Source organism: Populus alba, chromosome 1, assembly GCF_005239225.2.
Source record: "Populus alba chromosome 1, ASM523922v2, whole genome shotgun sequence".
Taxonomy (NCBI): Eukaryota; Viridiplantae; Streptophyta; class Magnoliopsida; order Malpighiales; family Salicaceae; genus Populus; species Populus alba.
In genome coordinates, this window is record NC_133284.1 from 16277252 (window position 1) to 16302991 (window position 25740).

The 25740-nt window shown below is 31.4% G+C and overlaps 3 protein-coding genes across 3 annotated transcripts; 1 reads left to right on the forward strand and 2 right to left on the reverse strand.

The window, feature by feature from the left end:
* Positions 1-3957: 3957 nt before the first annotated feature.
* On the reverse strand, positions 3958-10539 carry LOC118034916 (uncharacterized). The gene is made up of 10 exons (XM_073407112.1): positions 10246-10539; positions 8905-9031; positions 8144-8230; positions 7603-7688; positions 7325-7516; positions 5812-5996; positions 5344-5502; positions 5160-5240; positions 4991-5045; positions 3958-4403 (listed from the first exon to the last, which is right to left on the reverse strand). The coding sequence occupies exons 1-10, from the start codon at positions 10354-10356 to the stop codon at positions 4179-4181; spliced, it is 1308 nt and encodes a 435-aa protein (XP_073263213.1). The 5' UTR covers positions 10357-10539; the 3' UTR covers positions 3958-4178.
* Positions 10540-19284: 8745 nt separating this feature from the next.
* On the reverse strand, positions 19285-20057 carry LOC118034910 (uncharacterized). Its single transcript, XM_035040352.2, has 3 exons — positions 19998-20057; positions 19734-19832; positions 19285-19446 (listed from the first exon to the last, which is right to left on the reverse strand). The coding sequence occupies exons 1-3, from the start codon at positions 20055-20057 to the stop codon at positions 19285-19287; spliced, it is 321 nt and encodes a 106-aa protein (XP_034896243.1).
* A 2633-nt stretch (positions 20058-22690) lies between these two features.
* On the forward strand, positions 22691-23577 carry LOC118034863 (uncharacterized). The gene is made up of 2 exons (XM_035040295.2): positions 22691-22813; positions 22924-23577. The coding sequence occupies exons 1-2, from the start codon at positions 22760-22762 to the stop codon at positions 23290-23292; spliced, it is 423 nt and encodes a 140-aa protein (XP_034896186.1). The 5' UTR covers positions 22691-22759; the 3' UTR covers positions 23293-23577.
* The last annotated feature ends 2163 nt before the right edge of the window (positions 23578-25740 follow it).

The following is a 25740-nucleotide window of genomic DNA, read 5'->3' on the forward strand; positions in this document are numbered from 1 at the left end:
AAAAAAAGGGAGCAAAACAGTGTCGTTTTGAGTGACACTGTTCCCCTTTCTCCTTTCCCTAGACGTGCAGCAGGGGAAGGTTATTTTTTCTCCTTTCTTCAACCCCACACGCCAACGCCTGCCACCTCCCGAAACCCCACACACCATCATGATGATGCACTAAGGGAATCGTGCCCTGCCAGCCACGCCCACTGACCAGCCAACCCGGTGTTGTGGCAGGGCAGCCAGACCTCCTCCCCATGCACTGCCATAGGTTGGCAATAAGGACGCCTCCGCTCCCTATTGCCCTATAAATTCCTCCCCACAACGCCAGCGCAAGGAAAAAAGAAAAAGAAAAGGGGAGAACCGAGAGAGAGAGAGAGAGAGCAAAAAGACAAAAAAAAAGGAAAAGGGAAAGGAAATCGGGAAAACACACCGAGAGAGACAATGAGAAGTAAAGGAAAGGGGACCGTGAGAGTTAAGGAAAAACAACATTGACACTGTAAGCATTCGGGTTTGAAAAACCATATCTAAACGGAACCAAAGGAAAAGGAAACGCAGCAGAAGAAGAGGAGGAAAACGCAGGGGAAGGGAAGAACATAAGTCGTTTTCTCCATCGCCTGAAACCGTAACATCACTGTTTGGAGTCGCCGTCCGTGAGCCAAGACACCGCCACCGGCCTCCACCGCTTCACCGCCGCATCGCTAGGAAAGCAGCCAGACCAGCAACGCACCACCACCTCCACGCCAGGTAATCCTTCTCCCCCCCTTATTTTTGCGTTTCTGTTGTTTTTTTTCCTGCATGCAGAACGAATAGCGTTCTTCATGCAAGAGGGTGGGGGGAAAATAATTCCCCCCGCCATCTTTGCGGCTGGGCCAGGCTGATGCTGGCCCAGCGTTAATCATTTTGTTCTTGGGCCATAACGGTTTTGGCCCATTCATTTTGTTTCTGGGCCAGATTGGTTCTGGCCCAGCCCTACTTTCTGGGTCGTGTCTGGCCTAGAATAAAAGGGAGTCTTGTTAGGCCGAGATCGGCCCAACCCCTTTTGGGCCGAGTCCGGCCCAATCCTTTGGGCTAAGTCTGGCCCAGTAAGTTGGGCCGGCCCAACCCACCTAATATTATATATTATTTATTATAATGTGTTAAATTATTTGTATATATAGATATATATCCACAAAAAAAAAAATTTAATTAAAAAATATTCTGAAAAATCCTTGAAAAATATTGTTGATTTTCCTGCATATTTTTATCAAAATGGCTTAATATTGGTTTGTATTTTTATACCGTAAAGATACAAATCTAGTATTAAAATACCCAGTTTTCGTCAAAAACATCAAAAAATTTTTAAAAATAAAAAATATTTTGCTTTCAAAAATTATGAAAAATCCTTAAAAATATTGTTGATTTTCCTGCATATTTTTATCAAAAATGACTTAATATTGGTATGTATTTTTATACCATAAAGATACAAAATCCAATATTAAAATACTCGTTTTTCGTCAAGAAAAAAAGTTGATATAAAAAAAATATTTTGTTTTCATGCATATGGCCTAGTCTCTTCAAAAAAAAGAAAAAATCATCACATCATATTTTTCATACAACAAAAGAAATTTCAAAAAATATATGTATTAGCATGCATTTTGGCTTTAACAACAAGTTTGTTAGAACCACGAGAACTAGGCCAATATTTTAAAAATTCTAAAAAAATCTTTTAGTTTTCTTTTAGTATTTGATATTACGAATTTATACGTAAAACGTATTCCTAATATTAAAAATAAAGTTTTTGTAAAGACGTTAGAACGATTAGGATTTTACCCGATAAGATAAAGACCTCCTTACCAAGGAGGATTTTTCTTGAACCATGGACTAACCAATAACTAGAAATACAATAACACCTTAGCTTTTATTAGACAATCAAACAATGCAGCTTACCTTAGGTAAGGCATATTTGGGGTGCTAATACCTTCCCTTTACGCAACCAGTCCCTGTACCTAATCTCTGAGACCAGTTAGGGTTCCTAGTGACCAAAATACTAGGTGACGACTCCCATTCCATCAATAAACAACAAGAATTTCTTGTCTCCCCATATTTGCCAAATAGAGATAGATTTACATTGTAGATTAAAAAATGGAAAACATATAATTTCGCCGCGACGCTGCACACGTGCGACAATGAATAAGTTCTAAATGCTGTTGTTTAATTAGGTTGGATATGAATTATAATCAATATATAAGAAAATATGTTTTTTAACTTCACCGATGGAATCACCAACATAAAAAAAAATATAAATAATTAAATATTCATTGGTGAATCTGTTGGTGAAGTAAAATAATAGTAAATTATCAATGAACTCATTGACATATGTTAAATGGTCAAAGAATCACATAAATTTTGGCAAGAAATGCATAAAATTGGAATCGATCAATGGAATGACCGACAACATGAAATCTATCAGTGAAATTTATGCTTGCCAATAAACTCATCGATGGACTCTAAAATAGTCGGAGAATTACAAAGAGTTTAGGAAATAATTCACGAATTTGGATTTATTGGTGGAAATAAATATGAATGAAAAATCATTGGTGAGTTTGAGGGGTTTTCAAGATTTTTTAGAAATTCTTAAAATGATCAATGGACTCACTAATCGATTTAAAAATTTATATTGGTGAGTCTGTCGGTGATGTTTTGACATTGTAAATCACCAATAGACCCACTAATAGAATTTTTTATCGGTAAATTTAAACCTAGATATGCCCAAACAATCCCTAATTTCCCCTAAGATTCCTTGTTTTCCCCCCTCTCTCTCTCTCACCTCTCTCTTTCTTTTTTATCGGTGGCTAACCTTCTTGTTATCTCTTTACCACTTAAGGTTTGATATTTTTTTCTTAGATTTATTGGTTTTTTCAAGTTTGCTAATTTATTGTGTGTTGTTTTTGAAATGGAAAGAAAAAAATGCATAAAATAAATTGTGAATACTTTGCTAAAAATTATTAAATGTGTTAAATTTGATTAAGTATATGAGGGTGGAAATTGTTGGATTATATGGTATTGGATATTTTAGATTTGGTACAAGGGTTTGGATTAAACGTGGAGTGATGAGGATTGAATTTAAAAATAGTTGACTAAATAAAAGGTGAAAGGTGTGGGTGTGGGTGTGGGTGTGTGTTGTAATGTAAAATATGCTGAAATTATTGTTAATGTTTCAATATAAATGAATAAGAATGAAATTATGGTTTAATGTATGTTGGTATGTTAGATATGTCGGAAGGTGTTAGAATGAGGTTGAAAGCCATGATATTGAAATATAAAAGGAACAAGTATGAAAATAAAAGATTTAAAGGGTGTTGGTAATAAGAAAAATAAATAAATTGGGACATAAAAACAAGATAAGAACAGTTAGTTTTATAATTGGTAAATTGATGGATATAAAGGGAAAATAAATGGATGCCATAATTTTATATGAATATTATTTGAGATTGTTACTTGCTATGATATTATGATTGGTTATGTACTAATAAAGTTTGAAAATTTATTAATGTTGTTTCATGAAAATTAAATAATTAGTAGTGAGAAGTTTGAAAATGGGTCAATATATTAGAGAATTAAGTGGGTATGATCTTATATAGAAGAAGTGCTACTAAAATCTTATTAAAAATATATAGACACACTAAAACAAAACCTCATAAAATATAGATTAAGAATTTAATTAAAAATGCTTAATTATTTAGATGTCAAGAAAAAGTTTAAAATCGAACAAAACGGTTATACTTCTTAAGTAGCAATGTTTCTAAGCTTGCGTTGCATTTAGGTGCTGATCATAAAAATGGATAAACTCAAGTGGTTGTGCCGGGAAAATTAAGCATGCCAAGTCAAATTCTATATTATATTTTCCGGCTGTTTCACTAGGTCTGCTGGTCGGTGAAAGTAGTAGACATAGCATGGGAGGTGGAGCTCTTACTTGATCATCCAAGAAATTGCTTAAACTATAAAATTACACATTAGTTTCTCCATTTCTTAAATTAATGCATGTCCTATTGAATACAGGTTTGAAGGCCAAAGGAGCACAGGAGTTTCATAATTTTAACTGCATTTGCATCATCTATCAATTACAAATTGCAAACACGAAAACAAAGACAGCATATTTAACATCCAAAAGTCACACTTACAAAATGCATTAAAATGCGGTTTAGTTCTGAGCTCTAAGAGGAGCTTGTTCTGCTTCGGCTGCCAGGGCTGGCAACGGTCCTCGAACTAAAAGATTCTGATGAACCATGAAAGTCCCTCTGACCAGACAAAGCACTTCCTCGAAGTCCAGGAGATGGAACTTGCCGGGGAGATCTGGAACTTGATGGGGATATCTGTAACTCACTCCCTTTAGCGGTTTCCATCTCCAACATCTTGGCTTCATCAGCAAGTGTTGCTAACTGTTTCATAAAGGCAGTTGAGTGTAGAAACATGTAACTTGGAATAAAAGGTATGATGTAATTAAGTGGATCAACACAAAAATGCTGTATGGCACCGAATGTTAGAAGGGAGGGAGAAAGGGATTGAAGGAATCAAAGGTGTGACATGCAAATCATTTGCAGATATATCAGAGAGAAGCAGCTACATGACAAGATACACCAGTTGGAACACAGAGATTGCAACTTGGAAAACTTGGAATTTTGGCCTCCAAAGAAAAAAAGCTCTAAAATCCAACACTGGTCAAACTAAAACAGAGTGTCGAATCTATACAAATTCCATTATAAATGCCATTACTCAGTTACTGTCCAACCAAAGCAGGATCTCTAGAAACATTACTATCTTTCAACACTGTTTGATAAAGGAGTCTGAGGCCTCAACCTGCAACCGTAGTTGCAGCCCAAGACTTTACCGCTGGACAAAAAAATAGTCCTTTGAAATTGAAAAGACTTGCTATAACAATCATAAGCCCCCTTTTTTTTCCTCCAGGAGATAATCATAAGCCTTTCTGATTGCCAATCAAATGCATGCATTTTATTTAATTATATACCCGAATATCATTCTCTCTCAAGCGGCCCTGGAGTGAATTTATGGCAGGACTTAGACTGCAAGTTTCAAGTAAAAATAATATCAATAGAAAATAATATAAACAAAAGTTCTAAAAGGAAAAAGAGTGACAACAAAAAGTTGATTAGAAGGGAAGTTTGATTGTTCCTAACCAGTATTCAATCAATTTGCACATGGAAGCCTGATATGTTGCTGTGTGGTGAATGAAAGTCAAGGGATGTACTTTTCCATTCCTAATAAAATGCAGCACATCAGAAAGAGAATAAATGGTCAAAGTAACCGTACAAACATGAAAAAGAGAAGGTAAACAATAAGTTTCTACACCATCATGATTACCTCATATTCTGCAAGATGGCTTGGTTGTATGCTCCACGCTCCTCTTCATATAACACACGTTGCAAATCACCAAATGACATTAGAGGTGAATCAAGCTTAAGCAGAGAGCATGTGGGCAAAACATGAAGAGGAATTTCTCTTCTGGAATACTCCGCACCACTATCAACATATAGAAGCAATTTTAGAATTTGCAATTGAGGATTGCCTTATGCTAACTTGCAAAATGACAGGACATTGTTAATCTGTGAATATAAAATACCACTACCAAATGATACCAGATAATAACTTCAACTATAACAAAATGGAAAAGAGAAACCTTCTCAATCTAACACACATTATAAGAGAACTGACGCCACTTCAACAACATCAGCCGGTTGCTGTTTTTGCAACAATAACATATAAAAACTTGAAACAATTAGAAGAAAGGGTGTGAGAGAACCAACTGACAAAGAACACACTCAAGAATACCTCATGTCCAAATTTGAGCGGTGCATAGCTTCCTGCATACTCTCTGACATGTCCATGGGGTCTATATCAGTTATCTTATCACCTGAATTGCTGCTATAGTAGTTTCCTCCAATTCTTTCTCTCCCAACATAGTTGGCATCAGCATTAGCAAAGAAATCCCCAAGACCCAAAGATCTTGCCCCACCCTAGTCAATAGTATATTCACAGATTTAGAAAAGAAACTGTGAAGTATAACAATTTTTCTTTTGATTTAAGGGGCAAGGGGGTTCAGCAATGGAGATCACCAAGTGAAAATAGTAGTAGCATTGAAAGATCAGGACCTCTGGAGCATAAATATGAAAAAAAAAATTAATCTGTATCATATCATTCAAAGATTTAAAGCACAAAGACAAGAAAACCTTGTGTTAATTAACACTTTTTTGGCACAGAGAAAGAAATCACACAATCTATTGCAACCCAGCCAGCAACCAGATACACTTAACAAACAATAAATGCCCACTATACCAATTTTTTTTTTTTATCAAATTAAGAATTTTGCAACAAAAGAATACATCGAATACAACTTTTATCTTCTTCTCTTGTTGCCCCCCCCCCCCCCCAAAGAACAACTGCTCTACAAAGCAGACACTTCCATTTCCATCTTTTTTCTTATAAATAACAAACCTGTTTATGCTGTTCAAGAGATTTTCAAACTTCTAATGCTAATCAGAAAGCACCAAATTTCCATTAATAGGCATAATATAAGAGTCAGAAGCAGTTTGTCACATCTCACAATGACCCCCTTTATCTACAGCAGGCCTGACTTGCTGTTTCCTCTCTTTTCTATTTCTCTATGAATTTATATGTGCACCACCATTCCCCTACCTCCCTCCTCTGTATGACAAAGTCAAGCATGATGACATGCAGCAGCCCCTTGAGATGCTACAGTATATGTAATGCTTGGAAAAGAAGAGTATCTAGGCTGGATCTTAAAATAAATAAATAAATAAACCGTTATAAATGGTCTTCATGCTAATGCACATGAGCCTAACCTAGCTGTATTTATACAGCATTGCAGCTTTACATGCAATTATTTAGCAACCTGGAGTAGAAAAACTAAAAATATTTGACAAGAACTTTAATATGATGATACACTGCATATTAGCCAGACTCCACATAGAGTGTGATCCGAGACAGCATAAAAGGGCATAGTAGCTATCTAAAAATGGAAAAAACCAAGTTACAGAGCACTAGGGTCACCAGAAGAACATGTCTGGATGTGTCCGGCAAGAGGAAATTTCCATAGTCTTGGTAGTAGAGAGAATGATGATGAAATTGTAAGAGCTTGGAAAATCACAATCAGTATAATAATGCTGCCCATGTGCAATGCCTTCTATCCAATGTTTAACAGAACACTGATAGAGCATATAGGTAACATCATGAAACATCTACATCATCCATTATTTTTGTGAACTTTTTTATTTTTTTACCAATTAACATGGCCAGACTCAATTTCAAGAAACAAAGATCGTACCTTACTGGATCCTGCAGCTGCTCTTGAATCAGCAGTGTCCAGTTCAGGGCCCTCCAGACTCGCAATATCTGAGGAAGATGAATCAAGCTCTATTATTGAACTTTTATTTACAGGCATTGCAGAAACAGGTCTTAACATGTTATTCTGTTTCCCATCTGAGGACTGGAAAGCAATGACTTGGATTCTTCCAACCTGAAATAATTCAGATTAAGATATGTTTCAGCCAGGCCACAAAAGTTTTCAAAAGACTACCTACATAGCATACATCTAATGCAGACCTTATTGACATCCTCATTAAAACAGGAAAATATCAGACCGATAAACCCAGGATCTAGAAGTTGGTACATTGCCTGGGTCCTCACATCTGCACAGGGTAAGGGACAAGAGCGAGTTAATTTCCAGTGACCATTTGTAACAAGTATAAAACATGTATCAACTAGTCAACAAAAAATTGGGAAATTGTATTATTGCAATGTTTTAGTTGATGAGAAGTAAATCAAGAATAAAGTGTGCTTCATGAGAAAACAGCATGGCGTGCAGTAGAAAATTAAGAATAAAAAACATTAATAAGAACAGCCAATGTTACGTGAGAGATTTATTTGAGTAAAAAAATTACAAATTTAGGTTTGTGTAAATAGTCCTCAAAACAAAAGGCTGTTCTAATAAATTAAATGACACTTTAAGATAAAATAAGATTTTGTGTTTGTCCACAAAAGAGATAAAGCATGCAAAAAAATTAGAATTGGTGTGTGCATGCGTGTAAACAATATTAAATGCTCTTCATGGTTTTCATCCAACTTTGTGAACTTTGAAACATACCAACATGAGAAGGAAGTACAGTAATATGAGGGTGTGAATGATACCACCCTATCACTCTTGTTGTTCGTCCTGTTGATGCAGTCATTCTGTGCTATAAAGTTAACTATACAACATTACCAAAAATCTTCAACATGCCCATGCATATGCATCATGCAAGCTAGACTACCCCTTTCAATCATCAGCAGTAATGAAGCAAAAGCAGATCTAAATGTCAATTTGAAGTAGTGACCCTAAAGGGCATTGTTATCCAAATCTGTGTTGGAAAGTCATGACTCAAGAATGCAAATGAACTGCATGGCTTTAAAGAACCTCTATTAATGTCAAAATTTAAGTTTGCGGCAATCATGTCAATGAAATGACAATCTGTGAAGAATCTACAGAAACCCATCCTACTGGGAAAAAAAAAAAAAACAAGACAAATAGGAAAAATAAAAGGCATGGTATTGCACAGAATTTTGTTTATGGAGAGTGGATTTCATTTCCTGTGACTCGTCAAGTAGACCTTTCAGTAAAAATTCACATGTGACTTATGAGGTCACAAAAAAGAACAATCAGAAATTACTTTGTAAAATATGAAAAGTCTAAATTTATAAAGCAATGAAGTCATAAATTTATAAGCAACAGTGGAAATATTATTGGAAGTTTAAGCTAGTTTCATTTATCAACAGCATGAAGTTTTCCTATTATGGAAAATATAAATTTTCAGGTATATATTACGCCATTCAAAACAGATAGAATTATCACACGAGCAGTAAAGGATATCTCAGCTTGAGCTGATGCTGCAGCCAACTGTTCTGGTTTTGTCTCTACCCGGTCCTTTCTCCTATCAGATCTTGACTGAGGTGAGGCTCCCCATATTAATGCAGTAACATTGCCATCTTTCGCATACTGATATTCCAACATCAAAACCAAACAACCATACACAAAAATATAAGCAATACGATGTACATGTGCACAAACACAAAAAAATGAGCAAACATGTACAAAGAACCAAGCATAGACACAGCACACTTTCCAGATCCTTGAAATAAAAGTAGAATCCTAGTCAGTGGCCTTGGGCTCTAAAGCAAATGTCAAATCACAAGACGAAAGAAAGAGCATAAGTTACAGACATGGTCGTTCCAGAATGAGTATAATGACATTAATATAGGAAAAGGAGGTTTAAAACTCCAAAAATAAATTGCGTCAATCCCAACTTTCAGTCTATTCAAACTGACCCTGAAGTGCTACAATTCCGTTTTCCATGTAACACATTCACAGAACACCTAATAAAAATGTTCAAAATGAAAGGTATTAAGTAGAGACTAATCCAAACTTTTTTCAACCAAAATAAAAAAAAAAGGATATGATTTGAAAAAGAAGAATCCATTAAAAATTTAAAATTAAGCAAAACATAAGCAAAACACACAAAAACAAGACTTTTTCAACAGCATTACAGAGAAGTTTTGGAAAAATTAGCTACAGTTTAAAAAACAGGTTCCCCACTGACAAATAAACAAAACACATTTAGTAACAATTCAAAGGGAGAAAGACGATATAGAGTCGATGATTATATTAAAGAAGGAACTTTTCTACAGTCCAGTTCAATAAAATTGCAGAAAGAGAACAAAAGACTAGAATTTATCAAAAAATAATTGTATATGCATAAAAAAAAGGACTTGACAAGTTTTTATGCAAAAAAGCAGCAATGGCTGAATTTGAGAAATGTATATAATGAGAAAAGGAGAGAATGGAAGGAAAACTAGAATTACAGCTCATGATCCATAAAAACCAACCCTTATAAATCCCATTTCCATTGAAAGAACAAAATAAAAAAGAAATACAATATACAAGACAATTGACAATCTCAAATTTTGGAAAACGGGAATCAAAACATTTGAACAGATTCCTAAAAGCCCCATCAAAGCCCAGAACTAAAAAAAAACAAATTCAATTCCATTTCCATTTAAACAAGTAGTTAAAAAAGAATTACACAATTTCAAAGAATAACCCAAGAACACAGCGCAACCGATAAAAAATACAAACATAAAACACATGTAATAAATAAAGAATTGAAAAGGTAAAGCTTGATTATTATGCAAACTAAAAATAAAAATAAAAACCTCAATATCACCAAGGAGGAGGCCAAGGATTTCTTCGGTCTCGGTAGACAACGCATGGGTGAGACATGTTAACCAGACTTCCTCTGTCATCTTCACGCTCGTTAAAGACATGATGCTTCTTTAAATTGTGTCTTCCTTCTTCTTCTCTTTTTTTTTTTTTGTCTTTTAGAGATTCCGAATAAGGTTTGTTTCTCTAACGTTCTGTCTGTCCTCCACTTGAGAGTAAAGAGAGGGTTTTCGGGTTTAGAGAGAGAGGGAGGGGTAGATTTTGTGTTTTGACAGAGGGGCCGATGATGCAATTTACCATCGACGCTATATAAATTAAATATTTTAATTTATATATATATTTTTTTAAAAAATAGATATTATTAATATTTATTTATTAGCATATATAAATTATTTTCTAAACTCATCTTGATGCTCGACTTGATCCAAATATTTTAAATTAATTCTAATTAAATATCTTTTTAAATATTATAATAGATTCAATTATCACTTCTAATGAATCTATTGATGATATTTGTTGATTTTCATCTATTTTTCTCTTACAACACCTTCATATTTATCATCTCCAAATCTCATATAAACATAAAATGTGCAGGCTTGATTCATCGGATAGCCTGAATAAGGGTGTTCTTGTTTTCACTATGGATTTGTTCTGCAAACATTCGTGATCTCCAAACCCATCAGTCCATCTTCAAAATTGAAAGACTTTAATTTAATGGGGTTTTTTACATAGAATCTCATTAATAATATATTTTTAAAATACAATGCGAAACACTGCCTTACTTCAAAATAAAAACTAACATTCCCTTGATGTTCTACAACAAGACATTTATCACCAATTCACTATTTTTTTTTTTTTTTTATTTCTCTAAAACAAAGCTCACCATCAATTATCCCCACCACTCATGTTTGTGAGCTGTAACTTCATTTTTGGAAACCTAATTGATTGTGCCCTCAACATTATACATAGTCCCTAATTGCAAATATAAAAGCTCTCTCTCTCTCTCTCTCTCTCTCTGTGGGAGTATGATAATTGATGAAAGAAGCACTGAAAATGATATAAGGAAAATAAATGGAGGAAGTTGCTTGAACAACACAAATGTTTTAACCACAGGCTCTCAGTGCTGGTACTAAGAACCTCTTTGTTTGAATAAAAACTCGTTGGCTCGATGAAACCCTAACACATTGTGTTTCGAGAGTGGAAAAAGTGGGACAGAGGAATTAGAGAGGAATGGAGATGACGGTCAAAAGTTACTCTCCATTGTTTGAGAGGAAGGAAAATTTTCCCATGAATTAAGCCACCAAAAATCAATCTCTCCATTTTGGAGAGAGAGTTAGGGAAATATCGTTAATCTAAATTTTGATTTATTTTTTAAAGGGTTTGGGACATGTGTCAACTTCTTATTGATTCCAATTTTAGAAACAAATCAAAAAATATTTTGTTAAAGTTTTTCCCCAAATTTTTATTTATTTATAGATAGAATATATTTCATAAGTTATTTACTTACGTTGGAAATTCTTCTACTTTATTTAAAAAAGACAAAAACAAAATGATCATATCCCTTTTTGTTAGTTTCTCATTAATTAATGCTGGATTTTTCTTAATAAGAAAAATCCAGCATTAATTGATGAATAATTAAAGTTCTTAATTATTTCTATCCTAATATTTTTATTTCGTCTTTGAAAATCGAATGCAAAATCATATCAAAAAATATGAAATAAAATAAAAAATTTCCAGCATAAATTGATGAAATATATATATATATATATATAAATTAACATTTTTTAAATAAAGAGAAAAATTATGAAAAAAGTAATTCCTAGAAATAAATAAACACAAATTTTGCAAAAATTCTTAACAACATTTTTTGATTTTCTAATCAGTTTTTCTATAATTGAAGCTAATATGAAGATGATATGTGACTCCCCTCCTTTTATTAAAAAAAAGTTCATGAAAAACTGAATTGACTCTAAACTTAAAGATCTTTGGTGCATAAAGGACCAGAATATAAGGAATTAATTGCTTAAATTAAATCCATAAGGATTTTTTTTTTTTGTTAAATGGGATCTCAATTGTAATTTAGCTGTTTTCATACTCGTTGAAATCTCAACTTCTTGTGTGTGAATTAAAATTTATATTTTTTAAATTTGGGATAAAAAAAAATTTTAGTTTAAATACTTCAACTAAAAAGAATAATACCTTTTATATATATATACTCTATGTTTCAAAGAAAAAAATCATGTTTTTTCAATGTGGGATAAAAAAAACTTTTTGGTTTAAATACTTGAACTTAAAAGGATAACATAATATTTTTTCAATGTGGGATTTGAAACTCTTTTGTATATATACTCTATATTTCCATGATACTTCAACTTAAAAGGATAATATAGTAGCTTTTCAATGTAAGATTTGAAACCCTTTTATATATCTACTCTATGTTCCCATGAAAGAAATTATGATTTTCAATGTGGGATAAAAAAACTTTTTTGATTTAAATACTTTAACTTAAAAGCTTAACATGATATATTTTTAATGTAGGATAATGTTTTTTTAAAAATATTCTTTTAAACTTCATTGTTTACAATATGTATAACCTATATTTACATGGATTTTTTCATATGAAATATTGTGTATATATATATATATATATTTTCCGAATTAACTCGGGTTGACCCATGAAACCCAGGACCCGGCTTCTTGGCCGGGTCAACCTCCGGGCCGGATTTAATAACTATGCTTCGATCTATGGTTAATCTAAATTTTGATTTATTTTTTAAAGGGTTTGGGACATGTGTCAACTTCTTATTGATTCCAATTTTAGAAAAATTCAAAAAATTAAAAAAAAAATTGTTAAAGTTTTTCCCCAAATTTTTATTTATTTATACATAGAATATTTTTCATAAGTTCTTTACGTACGTTGGAAATTCTTCTACTTTATTTTAAAAAGACAAAAAAAAAAATGATCATATTCCTTTTTGTTAGTTTCTCATGAATTAATGCTGGACTTTTCTTTATAAGAAAAATCCAGCATTAATTGATGAATAATTAAAGTTCTTAATTATTTCTATCCTAATATTTTTATTTCGTCTTTGAAAATCAAATGCAAAATCATGTAAAAAATATGAAAAAAATAAAAAAAATTCCAGCATAAATTGATGAAAAATATGTTTTAAAAAAAATTAACATTTTTTAAATAAGGAGAAAAATTATGAAAAAAGTAATTCCTAGAAATAAATAAACACAAATTTTGCAAAAATTCTTAACAACATTTTTTGATTTTCTAATAAGTTTTTCTCTTTCTTTGTTTTTCTATAATTGAAACTAGGCTCCGTTTGTTTGCTGGAAAATAGTTTTCTTTTGGAAAGTGAATTCCGAGAAAATATTTTTCGATGTTTAGTAGTGTAACGGAAAATGAATTGGAAAACACTTTCTAGTATTTGGTTATGTCATGGAAAATGAGCTGAAAAATAACTTATTAATATTTTATTTTTCTCAAGTTTATTAAAATAATGAGGAACAAATCTTACAAATTAAAAGGTTGAATGAGAATGAAATTGAAAAAAAAATATAATTTCATAAATTATCTCAAATAAAATAAATAATAATTAAAATAATAGAGATCAAATCTAAAAGATTAAAAAAAATGAAAGATGAAGAAATTAAAATAATAATAATCAACATTTCATAAATTATTTCAAATAAAATAAGTAACAATCAAAAGAATGAGGACCAAATTTGATAGATAAAAAATTTCAATAAAAATATGATAAGAAAAAAGCAAATAACAATTATAAAAATAAGAACCAAAGTTAATATAAAAATAAAATTTTAAAAGATTAAATTAAAAAATAAATATTCAAAACAAAATATATATAGCAATTAAAAGTTTGAGGATCAAATTTGATATAATCAGCAAATAATTACATTTTTAAATTTTTCATAACTTCCGGAAAGTGTTTTCCCCCCAAATTTTTCAGGAAAATACTTTCCTGAAAACCAAGTCAAATTTTTCTTTTACTGGAAAGTGTTTTCCATTGACTAACTTTCCTACTGGCAAACAAACACAAGAAATTTTAGAAAGCAATTTTCCGGAAACTACTTTCCAGAAAACAAACACAGCTAAAAGGAAAACACTTTCTTGAAAACCAAGTCAAATTTTTCTTTGACTGAAATTTACCGGAAAGTGTTTTCTGTTAACTAGAAAATATTTTTTGTTGACCAACTTTTCTAATAACAAACAAACACAGAAAAGTTTAAAAAATAATTTTTTAAAAACTACTTTTTGGGAAAAAACATATACTAATACGAAGATATTGATAGGCGGCTCCCCTCCTTTTATTAAAAAAAGATAACGAAAAACTGAGTTGACTCTAAACGTAAAGATCTTTGGTGAATAAAGGACCAGAATATAAGGAATTAATTGCTTAAATTAAATCCATAAGGATGTTTTTTTTTTCGTCAAATGGGATCTCAATTGTAATTTAGCTGTTTTCATACTCGTTGAAATCTGAACTTCTTGTGTGTGGAACGCAGGGGAGCTAGCACCCAACTTCCCTGGACAACCTAGAATTGTTATGGTAGTGAAAGGATTATGAACTCTCATTGCAGATCCATGTCCTTGTCTGGCACTGGACTGGACCTCTCAACTTCCCTATAAAAACACTTGAAGATCCATGTTTTCATGAATAGATAATTTCTTAAGAGCTACTGCTATGGGTTTGGCCGAGCTCCGTCGACATGGGAGTGCGATCGAGGTTCACAAGGTAAGTTCATGGAGAGGACTTTCCAACACAAGTTAACAAGCCAACCATTCCTTAATTTGGGATTAAATGGAAACATCAAGCAGTACAAAATACAAATTAACGAGAGAGATATTCCCTTTTATTCAGAACTTCTTCTTCTTCGTCTTCTTCTTCTTCTCTGAGAACTTTTATTCATGCTTATCTATTACTGTATCCACGAGTGCAAGAGGAGCGTGAGCATATAGTTTCATGGAGACCCAGTTGTGGACTGAGTTTGAATAGGAGAAGCACAGCACTTGTTGCAGCAGGACCCTCGAGGTGGAGGTGTGCAGCAGACACAAGCTGGACATATTGGTCGGGAGGTTCCAGCGAGACCTACATGCATAAAACTATAAACCAAAAATAATCTGCAGCTGGTAATGAATTCAAAAACAGAAATGAATCGGAGAGAGGACGTTTATGCTTGATCAACTAGACTACGTACCTCGATGATTCAGACGGCCGGCTTCAGCTGATGGCATTATTGGAGAAAGTACCATGGCGAAGATGAAGAGGCTCGCCAGAATAAACTTCAGAGAATTTCCTGCCATATCTGTGCCTTGATCTTGTTGAAGATATGAAGATGACGTTCTGATAAGATCATGGACTGGGAAAGGATGTTTATATAGGCCTGAGGATCTTGGACCTCGACATACGTTGTCAAACATGGTTAACCACACAAAGATCGGCAGAGTCGTAAATGGTTGCTACAGTGCAACTTGAAGGCATCTTAATAATATAATTTTATAAATGTATCTTAACTATTCATGTCTTAGTTTTGTTTTTTTAGATATTATTAATTAATTTAAGAACTACTAAAAACTTATATATTGATTAACTTTAAGAACTATATAGTTATTAATTTTAAAATTATAAAATTAATCGAAGTATATATAAACTGGTCTGAACATCTTCATTAATAATAATAATAAAAAATAAATTCCCAGTCGGCTTTTAGTTTATGAAGATTAAATATATAATTCATGGAAATATGAGGATTAAATAATCAGTTTTGCTAAATTATTGGTAAAAGAAGGCAGCTTGAGAATCTTTGACTTTTGGATTGATCGTTTTAACTGTCCTGAATAGGCAAACTATTGGCCATCTTCAGCTGTTTAAAAGTTTATAGAGTCAATGCTCAAATTAAAGTTCTACCAGCTTTCTCAGCTTACCAGTGGTAATTAACTGGTACCAAAAGTCAAGGAGCCATCGATATTGTTGGAATTCTTTTACTTTGGCTATATGCTTGTGCATGGTGTTTTTCCTTAATTTCTTTGGGAAAAATATTTTGCAAAATTGCAATGACAAAAAAAATAAAATAAAGAAATAACATGGTATGCTAAACACTGCATATCAAAATTTTTTTAGAAATGTGACATTTTAATCAAATAGTTAAAATGGTTCTCACACATTTTAAGAAGGGAAAAGATTAAAAAAAAAAAAACCCTACAATGCGCACTAAAATTTTGTTGATGATATCTTATGTACTATTATAATGATATTGACAAAACAAATCTAAAAATAAAAAATAAAATCACAAAAAATAATTGAAATGAACCACACGCTATTTAAAAATGGTGGATGACTCATATATATATATATATATTATTTTTTTTTTTGTTACACATGTTACCCACTTTAATTATGTTAACCAAATTATGCTATTTTTCAAAAGTATTTTATTTTCCTGTTCTAATTTGCTACTTTTTAAAATGTGCAATTTGTTTTTTTTTTTTTTTTGCTTGTATAGCTTCTGAATCATGATCTTCTATTATATACATTATTTACCAACACAACACGTACGACATGTATAAGCACATATGAAGAAATTATATATTTCTTACATTTATCTTTCTTATATTTAAATGGAAAATATATACGTGCTCAAGTGATAATTATCAATATTTACAAGATAAGAAATGGACAAAAAGTGCAGAGAAAAATCACATTTAAGTTTTCTAAAACTGATAAGAATATCTCTCTATTCCTAAAAAATATATATATATTTAATTCCCTTTCTTATGCTTCTCTGCTCTATATGGTAAATATCGGTAGTTACAACTTGAGAATCTTAGAATTTCTTCACAAAAAAGATCTTAGAGAATTTGTTTTATATTATCATTATGGAATCGGCAAATGTAAGGCTACAGTTCTCTTTAGTTTATGTCATCTAAACCTGTTTGAAAAGGTAATTATAATTATTTTTTAAAATATTTTTATATTAAAATAATATATTTTTTTAATTTTAAAAAATTATTTTTAAGATGAATACATCAAAACGATTCAAAATATATAAAAAATAATAATTTAAATAAAAAAAATTATTTTTTTAAAAACATGGATACAACCGCGTTTCCAAACGCTTTATTAATCTGATGTATTTTTTTAATTTTTCATTAAAACTTTAAAGTATGTTTAGATAGTAATTAGTGTTATTGAATTAAAAATTAACATTATTGAATCTTTAAAATATATGTAATTCCCTTTCTTATGTTTCTCTCAAGTATCGGTAGTTGCAACTTGAGAATCTTAGAATTTCTTCGCAAAAAAGATCTTCTTAGAGAATTTGTTTTATATTATCATTATGGAATCGGCAATTAATGTAAGGCTACAATTCTCTCTAGTCTAGGTCATCTAGTCTGATCATGAACATTAATTAGAGCTTACTTGATTTTTCATTAAAACTTCAAAGTATTTTTATATAGAAGTGTTATTGAATTAAAAACGAAGAAAACTTTGGTATCTAAATCTAAAACCACCCAACAAAAAGACTCTTTAAATATAAACAATGAAATGGAGATTAGATTTTGCCGAAGTCTTTGGATTGTTGTTTCTTACAATGACATGGAATGATCATGGAATTTATGCAAAGAAATGTATTGTATATGTTTTTTTTTATACGGTTTGGCCCATTTAGAATGCTCGTAATAATTTAATCTTCAATAAAGTGTGTGTATATATATATATATATATATATATATATATATATATATAAAGTTGGAACATGGACAAAATATAATGATAGGAGTTTTTGTTATATTAGATTAAATTTATTATATTTATTAAAATACATCAACAAGGCAAGAATATAAAGTGAATCATCTTGATACCTCCTCCAACATGTATTTTAATTAAAGTGAAATATAAATGCATCTTTAAATGTCAAACTACGAACTTCAAAAACTAGTGTTATATTAAGAGATCATATAAAGGAGAATTTCTATGTATCTTCTTACATCCTGCAGGTATTAAGGAATTCAATGAGAAAGTAATTATGTAATAGATTATATATTTGGCTAAGTAGAGAGTTCATAGGGAAGTTAATTTAGTTGTGTGGTTATAATTTTTATTCATAATTTTGTGTGATTGTGTTTTTTATTTTATTTTAGTGGCTTAATAGGGAGATTTTTTACAAGTATTTTGACTTTATCTTTGTTTTCTTTCTTTTTTCTATTAAGTCATGTTGTTAATGACTATAACAAATGCTTAGTAAAATTATTGTTTTTTATAAATAAAAAATTATATAAAAAAGTTATTTTAAATTTAAAATCTTTTTTTATTATTATTTTTAAACGAAGTTAAGATATTTAAAGTTCAACATTAACTTATAAAGGTTTCACTCAATGGTTAAATTTTGATTTCAACTTGTATTTTTTTTATTAGGTGTTAACCCTTATTACCTAAATGAAACCTAATTAACTTAGTTATTTGGTTAGATTAATATTTTAAATTAAGTTTTAAAACTATAATACAAATAAAAATATGTTATTTTTGAGAAGCGTGCAAGTTTTTAGGAAGGATTTTGATTTTTTCAATATTTGAAATTTCATAAGCTCTCAATTTTCTATATTTAATTTTTCAATTCCAATATTTTTTTTTATATAGAGCTTGAGCATGCACTAGCCTATGTGTTTATATATAAACCATCTTTAACCAATTATTTAAATTAACCTGACATAGGGCAACCTAGCTATTAATATAAAGCGAAGACATCTCATTCAAATTGATGAACACGAATCAAGGAAGGATAATTTCCATGAATCAAAATGTATTACAATTGGAATGAAGAGGCATCATCTCACCACCCCCTTTTTTTCTTTTTGACCCAAAGAGAAACGTAAAATCAACAAGAACAAACGTAAAACCGCCTTCTCACAAAAGAGAGGCAGCAAATGTCATAACAATAACTTAGGAGACCAAATTAAATACTGCTAAATCATAGCAAATCATGGTGTTCAACGTAGAAAAGCCTCAAATCCTAGTAGATGGGTTGCTTGGATTGCTTGGATTGCTTGGGATTGGGTCGTCGAGGCTGCTGGTATTGGTGGTGGGAGTGTTCTCTGTGTTCATCCCCAGAGTGTTCTTCACTGCTTCAGCTGCTCCCTGAGCCATGTTCTTCACTTGCTCCCCGGTCTGCAAACAAATTAATACATTAATCGCATTATTCTTACGTACTCTTAAACTATAAAAATAAAACAACTAATATTTGCCGAACCATTCCAAATATAATCAAGGGCTCTAATCTCTTCTGGTTGTTTTTTGAGAGAAAAAAAAGAGAGAGTAAACTGTAACAAAAAATGCTCTTGTACATTCGTGAATTGCTTGAATATGATAATAATAATTAATAATGATGATGGCTGTTGTGGTGATAAATAATAGCACTATATAGGAAAGCAGAAAACAGAACAAAGAAGTTGTGCCTGATGAATAAAGCTGGAAGCTTGGGCAGTATAGGAGCTGTCTTGGGTGGATTGGTTAAGCCCTTCCTGGCACTGGTTCATAAAATCATCCTTCTTCGCCTGTAAACAAAAGTAGATTAAATAACGTGAAAATCAAGTACATTATGGTGTGTAAAACAAGAAGATTCTAACTCGTATATATCTAATTAATAGCTAGAGATGAAGCATAGCAGTTTTCAGCTATCATTCTTGTAAAATATGCACAAAAAGAAACCAGGAAGTCACCTGAGCTTGACCGGTTAGTTCGCCGGCGCTGTAAGTGATGTCATTACCTCTGCTATCCATTCCCTTTCTTTCTTACTTCTTTTATGGATGATTTAGTAATGCAAATTGGTTGAAGAAATGAAGAGAATGGAGTGAAATTTATAGATTAAAAAAAAAAAAAAAGTGCACTTCCCTTGCCACGTAAAGTCCCCAGATCACAAGGTGTTACAAACACGTGTCATGATATAACAGTTTGATTATGGGGCGTGGAATGTTTCAAAGGAATTTGCTCAGTCAATTGGGAGAAACCCTTGGCTTAGAGTACGGATAAATCTCGGCTCTTGTGATTAAATTGGTATCTCTACACGACACTTAGGCGTATTTAAATGCATTAATTATCTGACTAAATCGTGGATTTTATAAATAACAGTGAATAAAAAAAATTAAGAAATGGATGTAATGGGTTCTGTGACGAGTGGGATTTTTTAAAATCGATTAATTTGACTTAACTTGTATGTTTTATAATTTTCTATTTATATTTGATATTTTATAAATTGAATATTTATTTTTATTTTATTTAGAAATGTTTGGATTTCAAAATTTTTATTAGTGGATTTCCTATTAGATTTATTTAATATAAAAAAACTTATTTATTTTTTTTTTTTGGAGAGGAAAGTAGAGATAATTAGAATTTAATGGTAGTGTAAGGTACAGAAATTAAAACTAACAATAGGGGTTTTATGACATCTATATTTTATGCTGCAAGTCTGTTTATAAATAAAAACTAATAAAAATTAACAATATAAACACACCTCGTAAAAATATATGTAATATCCACAAGAAATTTAGCATAATACAATATACTCAAACCATCTAAATCTAAAACAAAACTAAATTAGTCGGGTTTAAAATTTATAAAATATAAAAAATCAGATTAAATATAATTAAAAACTTACACTCAAATACCATGCCAAAATTCATCATGTGTCTTGTTAGGCTATTTATCTAAAAAGAAATGAGAATAAAATTTATGTTCTAATTTCTAACACATGATTTTAACTCAATATTGTCGAGTTTGTTACTTGAACTAAAATGACATGTAGTTTAGTGGGATAATAAAATTGAAAGCCCACCATGCAGCTCCACCGCTACCCTTTTCTCACATCACTGATGACAACAAGAGGTGCTCGTAGACACTAGAGGTCTTGGCCCAACGGTTGAAGGGGTTTATTCCCTTCCTTTGCATCATGGGTTCAAACCTCATCGTGCACGTCTGTCACTTCCGCGATGCCTGACATGCTCACTGGGTTTGCAGGATGTTCAGCGAGCCGTGAGATTAGTCGTGATGCGCACAAGCTGGCCCGGACACCCATGTAAATCAAAAAAAAAAAAAAAGGTGCTCGTAGAGATAATAACCATATCTTATGCAAGTCTGTCTTCAATTATTCAAATAAAAATGAGCATGGAGCTGAAAAAAAAATGTAATGTGGATGTTTGAGTCAGTATATATGTATCTTAATTAATTTTATGGGTTATGAAGTTAATGACCATATAAACCTTTACTGACTATCATATTAGTAATCTCATAACTCGAACTTGAAAATATATGAAAAACAAATCTTTTAATCCCAAATTTTTATTACTGAACCATCTATTATTAGATGGTTACATATACCCAATTTTTTATTCATGGAGATGGAGATTAGTAAAGGTGGATTAAATTGTCTTACCTTTAGGGTATGATAATAAATTTGTATCATTTGAATTATATATATAATTTATTATATGTATTGAAAAAAAATATGAATTAATTCACTTTTAAGAGATAAATGACTTATCATCTTTTTTTTTAATTTGTTGAAAAAATTAAAACACTCCTGTATCACTGCGTAATGATATATTATCTCAAATTTTTTATTCTCAAAGTAGTCTTTTAGAAAAACAAAAGGTTTTATTGAGAATCAAAGAGATATTAATTAAGAATTTTTCCTACAAAATATATGATCTTTTTTGAAAAATGAGTATTTAAATGTTTTTCTTAGAATTATTTTCCTTTCACCAATAAGATTGACAAAGATTAAAAAATTAAGTTTCTTTCTAAAATTTAATTTGATTTTCTTAAAAGAGTTTTAAAAAAACACAACTATGTGCATTTAATGAGAAGGGAGAGATTCCAACACACACAAAAGAAGAAAAAATAATTAAAAATATTGTATTTTAGTTAATTTTGACTTGGGTTTAGAAAATTATGAAAAAAAAAGAAAGAGAAAATGATATTTGAAGATAGAAATTATTTTTTGGAGAAGAGAAAATTTATGCTGACCGAGAAAGAAAATTGAAAATTTTCAAAACTTGATAAATAAATATAATTTTCTTAAATTAAATAAAAATAATTTTCGACTTCCCGGCGAAAAAAAAAAACTAATAAATTATATACGCCAGCAAATCAAACAGCAATGCATGAGAACTCCAAAAGCGTAATCTGCTGACACGTTCGAATTCAATATACTGAACGACCACGTGCCACTACCTCACAGGCAGTGTCTTCTATAAAAAAACATCAAGCCGACACATAAAGCAGGGATTGCTCACAAACGCGAGGCACGTACCCTACAAGTGTCAGCAAAGAAGGACACGTGTGAGTCATACAGTAACCATTGTAAGGCTATAAAATTTCACGCAAACAAGAAGGGTTCACATTCACTGCAACTAAAGCTCGTTATACAGCTACTTAAGAAAAACGAGGCTAGCCAGAGAATTACCTTTCAATTTTCAAGAGCAAAATGGCATCTCATGAGCAGAGCTACAGAGCTGGTGAATCCCATGGCCGAGCTGAGGTATATATATATATATATCATATGATCAGTTTATTTCTCGCATCAATGGCAGCGACTTTCCTGATATAGTGATATTGATTGCTGATGTATTAAAGTTATTGCCTGAACAGGAGAAGACTGGTAGAGTGACAGGTAACATGAAGGAAAAGGCCAGGGAAGTGAAGGACAAGACATGTGAAACAGCCCAGCAAGCCAAAGAGAAGGCTGGACAGAAGGCTCAAGAGGCCAGGGAGAAGACAGCAGAGACTACCGAGACTGCCAAGCAGAAGACCCAGGAAGGCAAGGAGAGCTCCAAGGGGGTTATGCAGCAAACTGGGGAGAAAGTGATGAAGATGGCTGAGAGCGCTAAGGATACTGTGAAGCAGAGTTTGGGGATGGGTGGCCCTGGTGAGGATGAGGATATCTATACCAGGAAAGATGAGACGGAAGATCCTGCTGGTTATAAGAACACCACCACCTATAAGGAGACCAAATACTAGTGCTATATGTACGAATAAGAGCATGGGATCATACATCCATATATAGCTCTGATCCTTTGAATTATGTTCACGTTTATTTGGGCATGTTTTTTAAGTCCTTAATATCACCTTAGCTGGGCAAGCTGCTAGCTAGATAGGGCTCCCTTTGGCTTTCTAAAGATCCCGAGTTTAGCAGCTTGGAACGCTTCGAGTCCAAAAATAAAACAGTCAGTACTGTCGTCTTCATGAAGGGATTCGTTGTGATTTTCACTTTGCTTGATCGATGAAGTAAAATCTTGTTTTCCCTCCCCTTGTTTCTTCGCTTTTGCATGATTTGGCTGATCGTGATGATCACATCAAGTTATCAAGCCAGGACTGACAGAGAAACTTTTACGATTAATCAATCATTAAGGGAAAGAAAAAGAAAACTTGAAAGAAGAAGCAGTTGACATTTGCGTGAAAAATCGAAAGCTAGAATCCTTGCCTTTTTTTTCTTGAGAAAAAAGAAATCAAAACCTTGTATATGGATAAGTTGGTTCTGGTTCGAAGGCGTAAATGTTTACATGAGCCTTCAAAACCTTGGTAATTTACATAGGTTTTGTCCTCTGAATTCACCTTGTTACGCTGATTTTTAGACCAACTCGTTTAGCTGACACTAGATTTTTTACCTCAACTGTAATCCGGAGCATTCAGCCCGTGAGAAGAACTAAATTGAAAAAAAATAATCTAAATTATGATCCGAATATAAAAAAGAAATGCCTATGTGATGCTAGTTAAGTTAGGTTAATTTAATAATATAATTAAAAAATTAACAAATTAAAAAATCCAAGATAACCTAAAAAAATATTATAGAAAGTCACCAAAAACATTATACAGCTCAATTTTCAAATATATTATGGAGCTCAATTTCTAAATAAATCAAATATTAAAAAATAAAATTAAAAAAAATACGAGTTAAAAAAAAACAAATGAAATTTTATTTTGAGCTACGCCACAGGCCAGATATTTTTGTATAACCTTTAAGAAAATGTTTTTAAAAAATGAAGATGGTGACATTGGACAATACTATTTAAAACAAAAATATTGAGCAATTAATTTAATTCAATTCAATTCAAAAAAATCTTTAAAAAGAGGATAAATTTTACAAAGAACGACAAATAAAAAGAACTCGAATAATCTATGTAATTTTTAAAATCAATGAAATATTCTATATAAGGAAAAATAAATAAATTACGGAGCTCGATATCAAATGCTACATGATGAAACTGAAAAACATGACTTTTTTTTAAAAAAAAAAAAAAAAGTTGGGTGAATCTCCTAAATATGGGTCACGCTCTCAAGTTCGCAACCTCTTAAATCTTAGACTAGAGATCAATCATGAAGCTCAATTTAATATTGTAAAATGAAATAAAAAAATATTAATTTAAAAAACTTTCCAAGGAAAAAAATACAATAATCTAAAGAATGATGCTAAAATCTAATATGTAAATATGATAAATAATGATGAAATCATTAAAATAAATCAATTTTTAAAACTATTCTAAATAAAATAAATAAAAATCAAAAGAATAAAAATCAAATTTGAAATAAAAAGATGATGGAGGATAAAATTGAAAAACAAATTCAATTCTATAAATTCATTCAAATAAACAAAATAACAACTAAAAAAACAATGACTAAATCCTAAAAAAAACAAACTCAAAGAATGATGTGAAATGTTTTAAGGTTAAGCATGAAAACCAAGAAAGAGGAAGAAAAAAGGAAAAAAGAGAAGAAAGTCAATTACACCAAATCTAAGATAATCTAGGAATATGCACCACCCAAAAAGATAATGCCCGACATGATGAATCGACATAATGTATCAAATAAATCAAGAAAGCCTATTTTTCACTTTAATAAGCCATTGTATGCACCGTTTGAAGATGACGAGTCGGCTTACTTGTTGGTGCATTTGTGAAATGTGCCACCAACTTTTTTTAATTTTAATAATTAAATTGTTGAATTATATCTAGGATCACATGGTTATTGCAAAAAAAAAATAAATAAATAAATAAATAAAATAACTAATATGCCCCTAAAGTCAAGCTTAAGAATTTTTAACTTTAAGGGTAATAAAACAATTACACGGTGCAGAGCAAAAAGAATTGTTGAAAAAGCCCCAAGTCCAAAGTTTTTTTTTTTGTTGTTGCTCTTAAGAATAACCAAGTAATTTAATGGACCCTGTAAAAAAAACATTTTTACCCTTTAAGACAAATTCATTGATTTTTTTTAGTGAAGAACAAAAACATTAATTTACTATTATAAACCACAGTAAAACAAAGGCAAATGTACAACGTTTTTTACCAAACCAAATAAGTTATGTTAATAACATATTTTGATTTTATGTGTGTACATTTTTATTATTACATTCCCAAACCACAGTATATTTTTATCAAAATCCGCCTCTGCAAATTTCATGCAAGTAGAACC

Excerpts from the sequence above, each read along its gene's own strand:
- LOC118034916 (XM_073407112.1), bottom strand. The coding sequence starts at position 10,356 with ATGTCTTTAACGAGCGTGAAGATGACAGAGGAAGTCTGGTTAACATGT. Across the intron at positions 5,503-5,811 it reads CGCTCAAATTTGGACATGAG|TGGTGCGGAGTATTCCAGAA; the intron begins GTATTCTTGAGT and ends ATATGTTGATAG. Across the intron at positions 5,241-5,343 it reads GCCATCTTGCAGAATATGAG|GAATGGAAAAGTACATCCCT; the intron begins GTAATCATGATG and ends GCATTTTATTAG.
- LOC118034910 (XM_035040352.2), bottom strand. The coding sequence starts at position 20,057 with ATGGATAGCAGAGGTAATGACATCACTTACAGCGCCGGCGAACTAACC. Across the intron at positions 19,833-19,997 it reads AACTAACCGGTCAAGCTCAG|GCGAAGAAGGATGATTTTAT; the intron begins GTGACTTCCTGG and ends TTTTGTTTACAG. Across the intron at positions 19,447-19,733 it reads CTTCCAGCTTTATTCATCAG|ACCGGGGAGCAAGTGAAGAA; the intron begins GCACAACTTCTT and ends ATTTGTTTGCAG.
- LOC118034863 (XM_035040295.2), top strand. The coding sequence starts at position 22,760 with ATGGCATCTCATGAGCAGAGCTACAGAGCTGGTGAATCCCATGGCCGA. Across the intron at positions 22,814-22,923 it reads AATCCCATGGCCGAGCTGAG|GAGAAGACTGGTAGAGTGAC; the intron begins GTATATATATAT and ends TTGCCTGAACAG.